This window comes from Musa acuminata, chromosome BXJ3-9 (assembly GCF_036884655.1).
Source record: "Musa acuminata AAA Group cultivar baxijiao chromosome BXJ3-9, Cavendish_Baxijiao_AAA, whole genome shotgun sequence".
Lineage (NCBI taxonomy): Eukaryota > Viridiplantae > Streptophyta > Magnoliopsida > Zingiberales > Musaceae > Musa > Musa acuminata.
The window spans coordinates 2620519-2632083 of record NC_088357.1 but is presented as its reverse complement, the minus strand read 5'-3'; the positions used below and the strand labels follow the sequence as shown (position 1 = coordinate 2632083).

The 11565-nt window shown below is 38.0% G+C and overlaps 1 protein-coding gene across 1 annotated transcript; it reads right to left on the bottom strand.

Annotated features, from left to right (window-relative positions):
• Positions 1-1738: 1738 nt before the first annotated feature.
• LOC135648334 (oxysterol-binding protein-related protein 3A-like) lies at positions 1739-10301 on the bottom strand. The gene is made up of 10 exons (XM_065165936.1): positions 10014-10301; positions 8842-8935; positions 7642-7758; positions 5080-5152; positions 4882-5000; positions 4609-4730; positions 4231-4407; positions 3836-3980; positions 2466-2644; positions 1739-2230 (listed from the first exon to the last, which is right to left on the bottom strand). Exons 1-10 carry the CDS (start codon positions 10112-10114, stop codon positions 1984-1986), a joined length of 1374 nt encoding a protein of 457 aa, XP_065022008.1. The 5' UTR covers positions 10115-10301; the 3' UTR covers positions 1739-1983.
• Positions 10302-11565: the final 1264 nt, after the last annotated feature.

Genomic DNA, 11565 nt, shown 5'->3' with positions numbered 1-11565 from the left:
CTCACCGGTTAAACCGACACGTGTGGGGTTACGCGTTCTCTCTCGATTTAGACACCGGTGGCTCTCTCTTTGATGGATCAAAAGTCCTGCAACCGGCAGATGTCTCCGGCTTTTCCGATGACCCCTTTGTCCGAAGCACGAGTTGTAGCGGTGGGTTTGTAGATGGATGACTCGAGTGCAAATGTCACGCAGAAAAGCTGCTCAGGTGGACACAAAATCACCCCTGTGAAGTTTCAAGGGTGAAATTGCTTCTCAGTCACTTAGCTTTGTCGCTTCAACGTGTAGGTGTGGACATGAGGTTAGAGAGAGGGACAACAGAAGAAGGTCTACTTCCGACACTACTGCCTAGTGGATGCATACTCCATGACGTGAATTGCGACCTAGGAGGATGCACTTAAATCCATGAGTATTGGTAATACCTTCTGCTTGCACCGAATAGAAAGCGACCATTAAGCAACAGCACAGAAGGTGGCACAACGACTGTCGCATGGTGGTTGCAGAGCGGTGGACATCTGATGGGGCGAGACATCAATTTCAGGGGATGGTCGACGTGAGATGACATGGGGTGAAGCAGCTTGTGATGGGCTCCAAGAAGCTCGTTCTGCTTTGAAGCGTAGGCTGCTTAGAGCTCCGAAATAGTCCAACATCATCGGACATGAAGATGAAAGGAGGAAGGACAGGGCTCAGGTGCTGTTCTACGCGCACAGTAAACGGGCACACCTGTGGTGGGAGTGTCGGCCGGCTTCGGTGTGTTCTTCGGAATGTGGAGTGACAGAAAGATGGATCAGATCGAGTGTAAAGAACAGCCGCCAACCGTCGACGATTGGATGTGGAAAATGTTTCCGTGCCGGTGGCCCCACCGCGGCCTCCAATCGCAAGGCACGCCAAAAAGTGGACTAGCAGAGAGAGAACAAAGGCGCGTGAGGGAAAATTTTAGGATGAATAAACCAGTTGGACTTAGATGATTCTTAAACATTTTAATTAATTAAGCATTAGTCCAGCTATCGAAAACAAGTTTAGACGAGAAAAAAAAAGGTTGAGTACATGACCTGACCTGTTTTGCTGCTCCTCTATGATTCGAGTGATGAAGTTGAAATCGTAACGAGAAAAATATCTTTGCGATTCATAATGAGCAAAGCCTCACACGCTCATGAGACTCGAGGAAAGGGAGGTCCTGACAGGGACAGCCGCTCTCAAATGGTCTCATTGCCATTCCGTTTGTTTGTTCCCAGAACAAATGCCGCCAATGGGAGGTGAGGTCATAAAGATGGCGGTCGGTGACAGCGACGCTCCAAGTGGTTCGGGTTCTCATCTTCGGTCGCACTTCTCCTTTTTATGAGTTGTCTTCGTCCTGTAGAAGACACGACTCACAAGTTAAAACCAGCTATGAGTTGAAGCAGAGTTGATCCGAGTGTTTATCGTGTAGTCTACACAGGAACAAAGTAATCAACAAATCCAAGCACTGGACATGCAACCTACTAGAATTTACTGTCGACAAATACTAGCATCCAATGAACAAGTCAGTTAGTTTCTCCAACTTTAGTACCATATCATATACAAACATCAAAAACAGCCAAGAACCCTGGTTCAAACACAATGAGAACACAACAGTAGCAAAAGTTCAACAAAAATTTCGTACCTAAGAAAACTTGCAGTCGAAGAAAACTTCAGTACCCAAGGTTTCTCCAACTTCAGGCTCAAACACAAGAAAGGAGGAGAGAGGTTAGGGAATGGCATCTTCAAGAATTTAGGATCCCTGGTTATAACAAGGTATTATGGAACATTACATTAAAAGGCAAACGAGCTCAGTCATCTAGGAGTAAGCAATACAAAAACATATGAAACTGATGACATCCACAAAGGCCCCACGGAAAGATAAATGTTTTGCTATCCACCATACAAACACTAGAAATAATTTTCATACCACCACCCGTCCAAATGCATTCTTAAAAGCGTTCAATGTTTGTACCAAGCGAAAATTCCTTATTGGGCAGACAAATCACCATACTGCCATGGGTTGAACTCAACGGTGTTGATATCAGTCTCATCGATGGAACCGGAGCTATCGATTCTAGCCCGGTGTTCTGTGTATCTACCATTATATTCGTATACCTCTATATCACCCCAAGGTGTAGGAGTAACTTCGCTTGTCATGTTGAACCATCTTGGGGTAAATTGATGTCCCTGGGCCTCTCGATTTCTTTTCTCTGCTCGCTGCCGCTCCTCCAAGCTGAAAACATCAACAAAATACACAAAAAAATTAAAAGATGGAATCTCTGGAAAGTATGAAAATCTCTTTCCTCTGGAAAAGCTACAGAAAATAAAGACCCAAAATGCACACTCCAATGCAATACTATATTATCTAAAGAAGATTAATTTTCTGAAAGTCAAAGTTGCCGAGAATCAAATTTTGAAATTTGCGTGCAAGTAGAAAAATTAACTTGCTTGTTCTTAAAAGTGCTCACCTGCTCTTTTCTGCACCAGCCTTGGACATATCACCTTTCTCGAGGGCATATCTGTCAGGCCGCAATCGGGAGTCTGATGCCAACAACTTTTTAGATGCTGTGTCAAAGCTGTTTATCTTATGTGCAAAATATGTGTACTGGAATTTGTCCTTTTCTGGGGTGGCAGCAACTCTCCATACCTTCAAAATACAGAAAAAGAAAAGAAAGCATAACTCATCAGTGACTGAAAAAAAATTCCTCGGCCACTAGTATTACAACAAACTAACAGGAAATAATAAGCAATGAACGCAAACTAAAAAGATGTAGCAAAATTAAATGACATGAAATATTTTCATCAGTAGTAATCGGATCTTAAAAATGTAAAAGTAATATCAATGTAATTCGTGAACAGGACCCGAGATATGTATAACAATATTCACAGACTTTTTTTGTCAAAATCGTAAAATAACCAATTAATCATTCACTAATGTATTGATCATAGTCATCACATAAGACATCTGCAAGAATCATCCACTGAAAACACCTAGATGATACATTATTTTGGCTATTGATTGAAATTATATTTAAATGTGAGGCAAGCAATTCAGGGTTATAAAAATGAAGCACAGTGTGCACAAAGCTCCTACTAATGCAGGATGCAGGATAAGTCAATTTAACAGCCCCAACCTTGCAAGCAGAGAATCTATTTCCATGACACTAGACCTGGTCAGCCAGGTCCATGAAGGAGCAGTCCCAGAACTTGATAATGACAGCCAAGACCTTTACCAAGCCTATTTGGCACCTTCAGTTTGAATGCAACATAAATTTGAATATCTTGATATGGATAAGATTTCAATACTTATATGTTCTCATGGCATTGTATAATCTACACTAGTGTTTCCCCATATAGTTTACATTCTATTATGTGTTGCTTCTTTTCATACCAAAATTAATTCCTTCCATATCACAGCTTGTCACCTAACCTACTTAACAAGTTGGCTCATGTAAACTGTTGTTTTGGATAGTGTAAGGATGACCATACTCAAACGAACCAGTATAAAAAACTAGCAAATGTTTTAGTTCTTACGAAAGGGACCAGCTAATTTTTCACCAAACCTCTATGACCTAGTAAGCCCTAGGCATATTCAAGCATCTGACCAATTGTTATGCTTCTGTTCCAAATAATGGAAGAACCTAGTCAAATAGCTCCTTGCAAATAACTGTTTCACTACTTTTACGATAGAGGGAATATAATTAAATCAATAGCACATGATATATTGAAATTTTTTCTAAACAAGAAATTTATTTTAGAAGAACGTAGCTATTTCCACAAACCCTAAAATATACTTGCTTCCATGAATGTAGCTATTTCATAGAAGACTGATATGGACCTCTTTTAGTTCAGTGCCCGGCAAGGGTTCTCCTTCTTGATCACAGGGCTGGCAACTCATTGACTCATTCCATTTTCCTGTCATCAATATTTTAGGTTCTTCTTCTGCACTATATACATATCCATCCACTTCGTACCGCCCAGCCCTGTCAGTACATTCAGCGAGATGTGCTTTAAAAAAATGCAGCAGATAAAATCAATAAGCAACCACGTAGATACTAGAATGAAGAATCAAAAAAGAAACAGAACAAGAAAATCCATACAACTCCAAGGTTAAAAGCTGGCAATCGTTTTACCTTCCATTAGTGCGGAAGGATCACTAATGCTGTTGTAACAAAGAAAATCATACAACAATAACCTATGATAATTCAAATGGATTAGATTAATGAACCATACCCAAACCAACCACATGGTTGGAAATATAACACAACTTTGTCCCCAGTTGTCAAGTTTGTCATAATCATCTCCCCAGGTGAGTCAACCCATGTGCGCCCAAATATAAGGTTATTAACCTTTGAGTGAGGAGGCACCAAATCCAAGATAACACCATCTTTCTTTAGCTTCACCCTTGTCCTGCATCACATGCAAACCAGCTTCTTATTTCAGGAAACTGTTCCAAATTCACAAACAAGCCAGCTTATAAGATCAAAACAAGTTACATTATTTATAAAGTGTTGGTGGTTAAGAAAAAAGATATTTCTTGATTATGCATCAAAAAAAAAATAATTAAGATAGAAACTGCACTCTTCAAGCGTTAGTTCTGGAATAGCCCACCTTCCAACTGGATAAATTTCCAACGAGTTTCCTAAGAATTTTGTTTTCAATTTTGAGGTGATATCATAAGTAAAATGTTCATTCTCTGCATGTGCAGCACTCATTGGTGGATGATGACTAACCTGAAAGTATGATGATGCATGAGTCAGGAAACAGAAAGAACAAGAGCTATCAGTACTCTCAAACAGGAAGCATATGTTGAACAAGTGAAAAACTAAAGATTAGTGCTCAACTGAAATTCTGAGCAAATGGAGCAGCATAGAAACAACCAACCTGCTCTGCAATGAATGTCAGACCACCATGATTAGCCATTTCATAAGTCTCTCCAAGGATAGGATTAAAAGGTTTCCATGTTCGTTGATAGGCAAAATAGATAGAAATTGCCCAAGAGGCTGGAAAGGACAACCAAGCTTTGCATCAAACTATGCATACAACAAAGTCAACATATAAAAGATGAAAAAATATACTTACAAGCATAAACTAACCGCATGTAGGGGTCCTCACATTCATCTGCCAGATCTAACAAGTGGCAATACTCCATTAACTGAAACAAATATTGAATTTATTAAGATATGCACATCATGAACAGCATCTCCCATATCATAAAGAACATGTATGAGACAGATATATGAGGAAATACCATATTCTGTTCTGTTAATGCTATCCCAAAAATGTAGAGTCTGAAAAATGCAATAGGCAAATGATGGAAGGAGATTTCTCTTAAAATTTGCACATATACACTGGTTAAGTGTGTGCTTTCATGGTTATCCAACATGTGTACTTTAAGTCCAGAAAGTCCCTGGTTTCTAACATCCTATGTGCAAACATACCCAGATTTACTTATCTGCCAAATGAGGGATGGACCATTCTTTTGCCAAATTCCACATGAAATATGGAAAACATTCACAGCATTGGTTTATGCAGAAGTAGCCCTCGAATGGAATAGGGCAGGCATGGAGCAAGTCTAGAAGGCTATATTGCAATGGAAGGATTAAGCACTCTGTGGAAGTTAACAGCATATTAGTACTCCAAGACAAAAGTCTCCACACATGCATAAGGGGTCCTTGTCACTAATTTAGAATTCAACTGGTGATCAGGGTCAGTAAGTGGGAACGACATGGATCGATAAACAGATACATAGTGTGTGTGAGTGAGTGAGTGAGTGAGAGAGAGAGATTCATATTGTAAGATCATCCCTGGCATATTAAAGGCATATGCAAAAGGAGTCAGAATGAAAATGACAAAAATTTTACATCATGGATAAGAACGTCCGAACAAAATAACTTTAAATGAATCATGATAGTTCCTCTCACTTTAGGTCTCGAAAATCAATCTCTCTGCCTACATTTGATTTTATTAGTGGCAAAGGATCAAAATGGGAGTACTGACACCCCTTTATCGATAATTTTATGATGCCAACTAGTCATGAAATTCTCCTTCGAATTAGCACTTTTGCTGACCAATATTGATTGAGAGCCAGAATAATTAAGTTCCTGATTTCTACTTTGTGAATGTGTATGTGTCCATTGCCTATTTCCGGGTGAAAGACAACTAGCCAAATCTAAAAAATCAAACAAAGACATATTATGACAATTGACAGCAGAAAAAAAAGAGATCTCAAATGTGACCATGACTTATTGTCACGGCCTTAGCTGGAATTGCCTAAGGCGTGAGGCACCATTGCGGCCAAGACGCAAACTTAGCTTGCGTTGCCTAAGTCGTGAGGCACCCTTGCGGCAAAGACGCGAACTTAGCTTGCGTTGCCTAAGTCGCGCTTCGCCCTTGCGATATTGCTCCACAAAGATCAGCCCACTTGCAACCTCTCGCAGGTCCCGAAGGACCTGTAAAAGAGAAAGTTGATTAGTTCGAAAGAACGAGCGACAGACAAGTCCCGACGTCTCGCGAAAAGGGAAAGCTTTACAAGCAATTCAACGAGCACCTTGCGTGCACAAGAGAAAAGAGGGAGAGGGGGAAATCAAGGACTTTAGAGGGTTGAACGAACAGCTGCAAGTCCACAAACAGTTGCTCATCGGGTGCCGGGCGCGACAACAAGTTCCCGTTAAGGTAACGTGCGAACTTGCCAAAGGTTGTTCAACGCCCGACACTATACCGAAGCCCCATCCAGTCCTGTGCCACCCGGGGGGTTCAAAGGGGCTGAGATGACTGACGTTTTGGTGAGCGGAGGCGGACTGCAGAAAACAGCCCGTGGCACATGAAAACGGAGCTGTTTTGGGGCTATTTTGCTCGGTTCGATGAGCGATCGCTTGGTAACGCTGCAACTTGTTCGAACTTACATTTTTACAAGCAAAATGACTCAAAACCAAGGCAAAACATGCTGCCAAGAAGCTATACAGGTGGATGTGAGCGACGAACAGTTCGTTGAACGGAGTTGTTGCGGGTGCGCGACGACCGTCCGTAACACTATGTAGCATCCACAAAATGAACTCTAAACCATGATGTTCAAATTGCAATTACTAAAAAGAATGTAGCAGAAGCCTTAACTGTCACTTCTCAAGATAATTTTTCAACTGCAACATGTATTATTGATATAACAGACATTCACAATTGAAAGAAAGTTACATTGTTTTAAATCTAGCAAACTAAAAATCTACTTCCTTGATTAAACAAGGGTATAAGTTGATCAAGTTTGTACTCCCAAAGTTGATCTGAAACTAAAAACTAAAGCCAAGAACCTTTATCTAATAGGAAAAGTTGATCAAGTTTGTACATATAACATTTTTCTTCGGATGAATGTGTTGCCAACAGCTAATCAGATAAAAGCTTCACTTGGTACAAAGTTACATCACATGGCAGATGGCTAGATCTTGCAACAAATAGATGTAATTCAGAAGCTAGAGATACAAGAAGAAAACACAGCTAGCGAGATTCTTGCCAAAAGAAAAAGGGGCTATATGTCACTGGAAATTAACAACTTTAAATGAGAAGCAGAAGCAGAAGGCTCCTTGGGTACAGATTGACATATGACGATATAGAAAACTCATTACAACGGCTAAAGCCCAAATTAGCACTAACCTCAGCCATTTTCTGAAGCATTGTCATTGGCTCAAAAATGATAACAGGCAATGTCACCATTGATGTCACATCTGAGCCTATATATTTGTGCATCATCTTCCAATAACCATCTCGATCCTATAAATTAGTAAAAGAGACCATAAATGAGATAGAATAACCATGCCTTGTATATGCATAGAAGTGATAGATGCAACAAAAAAGATAAACTTGGCATTTTTGTTTTAACAGATCTAGGAACCACAAAGAAAGCAACTATCTCATATATACTTGTCTCTTCAGATTAAGTTTAAAACAAAATTACAAAAGGTGAACTTAGCCAAGCAGATGATTTTTTTTCCTTCTAAAATTTCCAAAATAAAGGAGATATGTATCATCGTCATAATAAAAAGACATGGCAGCTGATGCAAGATAACAATTAAACTCTACTAGTAAAATATATGGATTGATTACCTTAATATAAAAGAAAATGGCTGTCCGGTGCATCATTTTCAAACTAATAGTGGTCTAGGGGTCAATGTACATAGTCTTACTCTTACAAGTAAAGATTTGAGGGTGCTTTCCTAAAATAAAAGGCTGCATTTATGGCTGAAACCAGGAATGTTTAAAATCAGAGTATGGAAAATGTTTCAAGTTGCTCCATTAGACAATTTTGCTCCTTGGAACAACATAAACAACAAAAAGCATTTGGGGAATATTAATGTTAAGTAATCACATTGGACATGTTGATGGTCGCAAATATTCTCCTAGTTTACAGTATTGGAATAAAGTTCACTTCTTTATTATCTCTAAAACCATTATAATCCAAACGGATCACTTATAACATGGATAATTGAAGTCTTCTTACAATGGTTAAGGAAATTCAATCTCCATGAACAAATCAGGTTTCTGTAAGCAGTAATGGCAAATCAGAGTAACTAATATCAATGACAAAAGGTTTCCAAAAGATCACCAGGTCAAACACTTCTTCACAAGCATGCACCATAAGTATATATGGTTAAAAAGGATGTAAGAGTAATTATTTGCCTGGCATTTCAATAACGTTTGGCTTTGCATATAAAGGAAACAAATATATGGGAAAAAACAGAGTGTTCTTTATGAACTCTTTCATTCCAGTCTTAAGCAAATTTAGAATACATGTGTCCAGAAATTAATGGCAAAGCTGAATTACGAAAATTGGCATAACAACTAAGACAACAATACCTCTTGCTTCCACCTTCCACGTTGGGCTTCTGCCTCTGCATCTTCAGTGCCTCCATCAGGATTGATAACTTCAAGTCCTTCATAACCCAATAGCCTGAGCCATACCAATTAAATTATTTTTTGCTATGTTCAGTAACTAATTCAACACAGCTAAAAACTTGAATCTTTTATGCAAGAACCAACCCAGCATTGCAATAAACACAGCCAATATTAAGCCACAAAACATATAAAACCACATTGTTTTTTCTTATTTTGATATGGTTACCAGGCCAAATGGTTGGTACCAACAGACAACAATAAAACGTAGTAGGAACTGGGTTGATGGAAGAAGATGAAAGTATAGAAACCTTTTGCTACTCACAAGCAATCATTTACTCAATAATAAGCAGTTAACAAGGAAGCAAGATCTAATAGCAGTGGAATTTATAACCTATCAAATGGAAGACTAGTAATCAACGCACACTCTACTGTTTCTCTGGGCCTGAACGTGATAATGAAAAAGATTTTTTTCCAAATAAAATCTATTAATAATATCATGATACAATAAAGTAAGGTTTGTCATACCGGGACATACCACTCGGTACAAGGAGTATGTACCGGTTCGATAGGAGACCGGTACAAGTAATACATCAATATGCTCTCATGTACTATATGTCGGTACGGCTCAATACATATCATACTGACAGCTAATCGATACACCAGTACAAACCGATAAGACGAACCATGCAATAAAGTTCTTCAAATAGGTCCACAAACAAGATGTTAAAATGCGATGATTTAGCCACATTTTGCCGCCACAATACTCTTCAAGTGCAAAGAACTTTTTCTACTAATAATTCACTATTCTATTGCTTGTGCACTTAAGTATCTTTTTTTCCCTGGCTCAACTCCATTTCATCACCACACAAGTAAAAAATCACTTACTTATGAGCATCAATCACCTCTTCTTTGATATCAAGTACAAAGTAATCACCTTATGAAACATAATTCATCAAAAGAAATCCAGAGTGTATAGCTCAATACTTCAAGAACAAAAAGTTAGACAACATGGACAAGCTCCCCCATGAAATATATGGCCACTTTCAAGCACATCAAGAACAGTTCAATTTAACAGAAACAGACTCAGGAAAATGTTCAGGTAAAGAGCCAACAGATCTTGAGAAAACTCGTACCCATTTACGGATTTATGCATCGCGCTGCCCCAGTTCCGAACGCTCGACGTGATCGCGGAGAAGAACCCACCACCCACGGGCTTCTCATCTTTCGAACCCATGACGACAACCCTAATCCAAAGTCAAAAGCTACGGATCCCCGAATCGCGAGCGGAAGGACGTCGGATGGATCGGAGCCCCACCGCCGGCGGATCTGCAACTTCGAAGCTCGGATCCACGCGAAGCGAGCACGGATCGACGAGTTCGCACCCCCTTCTCCTGGCTGCTCCCGGCGTTGGAAACAGCGAGGGGTCGACACGGCAGAACGAACGGAGAATAAGAACGTGAGGGAGTTGAAACCCGGTCAAATTGACGAAAAACCCCCTAAGTTTCTGAAATGATAACAAAGCCCTCCGTTTTGGCTGACGTAATGAAAACATTGCAAATATATCCCTTGAAATATATAGTTTTTGTAATCACCCCTCTAAATTTAAAAATATGCAAGCAATTTTCTTTTTGACTATTAATGAAATTTATAGATATGTTTGATATGGTTTAGAAATTTATTATGATTATTATAAGAATATTAAGGATGTCTTAAGTATCAATATATATATTTAATTTAATCTAACTAATGTTGGCTATAATTATTATTTTTTGTTTTTTCAAAAGTGTTTTGATTAAGTATTTGATCTCAAAATATTATCAAAAAAATATTTTTTTATTAATTTAAGTATGTAAGATATTTTCACATGAACATATATTTAACTGTAATTAGCTAATTATGTTTAACTATATATTTTTTGGAAGAATGTTAATGAAAGAGATAGATATAAATTATCATGATAATTGGAGAAACATAAATATTATATAAAAATGTGTAAGGTAGAGTAAAGTATTTCTAAACTTGGAAAGGTTGGATATTTAAAGATCCCAAAAAGGTAAATTCAATATTGAAAATAAATTAAAAATAAGTCTCCTTTGATTATTTCAAAAATTAAAAATTATTCTATTATAATTTAAAAAATCATCTTCATAATTATTATTAATTATTTTTTGCACTTTTTCCTTTTTTCTTTTTTTGTTTTGTCTATGCAGCCTAATAGATTTATTGTGCTCTTTATTTACTCCTTTATCAATTACATGGTTGCAAAATTCTGCCTCTATTTTTTTTTCTTTTATTAATGCATGTATTCATCATCATCTAATATATGTTTCAGGGTTTGGTACCAAATCAATAACAAATAAAAATATAAACTAAAATACAATCCATAAAAAATAATGTTCTTTATCATGTAATAATAATCCATGCAAGTAAGCTAATTTTTTTCTGTTAGCTTAAACTCAACTCTAGAACCACTTGTATACTACTACAAATTCTCTGGAGCCACTTTAAATCTTTTAAAGAAAGGAAACTCTTTAAGTCTCTCAAGTGTTTTTATTTGTATGCATATGAAAATTGTGAAGTGCATACTTGAAAGGATGTCATTTCTTCATGAAAAGAATTCTCAAAATGATATCTTTGTTAATCAAGCAAATTCATCCATCAGGTTTTTATAGGTTCTTGTTGGTC

Coding starts and splice junctions, on each gene's coding strand:
- LOC135648334 (XM_065165936.1), bottom strand. CDS start 10,114: ATGGGTTCGAAAGATGAGAAGCCCGTGGGTGGTGGGTTCTTCTCCGCG. Junction 7,759..8,841: donor GTGGAAGGTGGAAGCAAGAG/GTATTGTTGTCT, acceptor ACTAATTTATAG/GATCGAGATGGTTATTGGAA. Junction 4,731..4,881: donor TGACATTCATTGCAGAGCAG/GTTGGTTGTTTC, acceptor TCATACTTTCAG/GTTAGTCATCATCCACCAAT.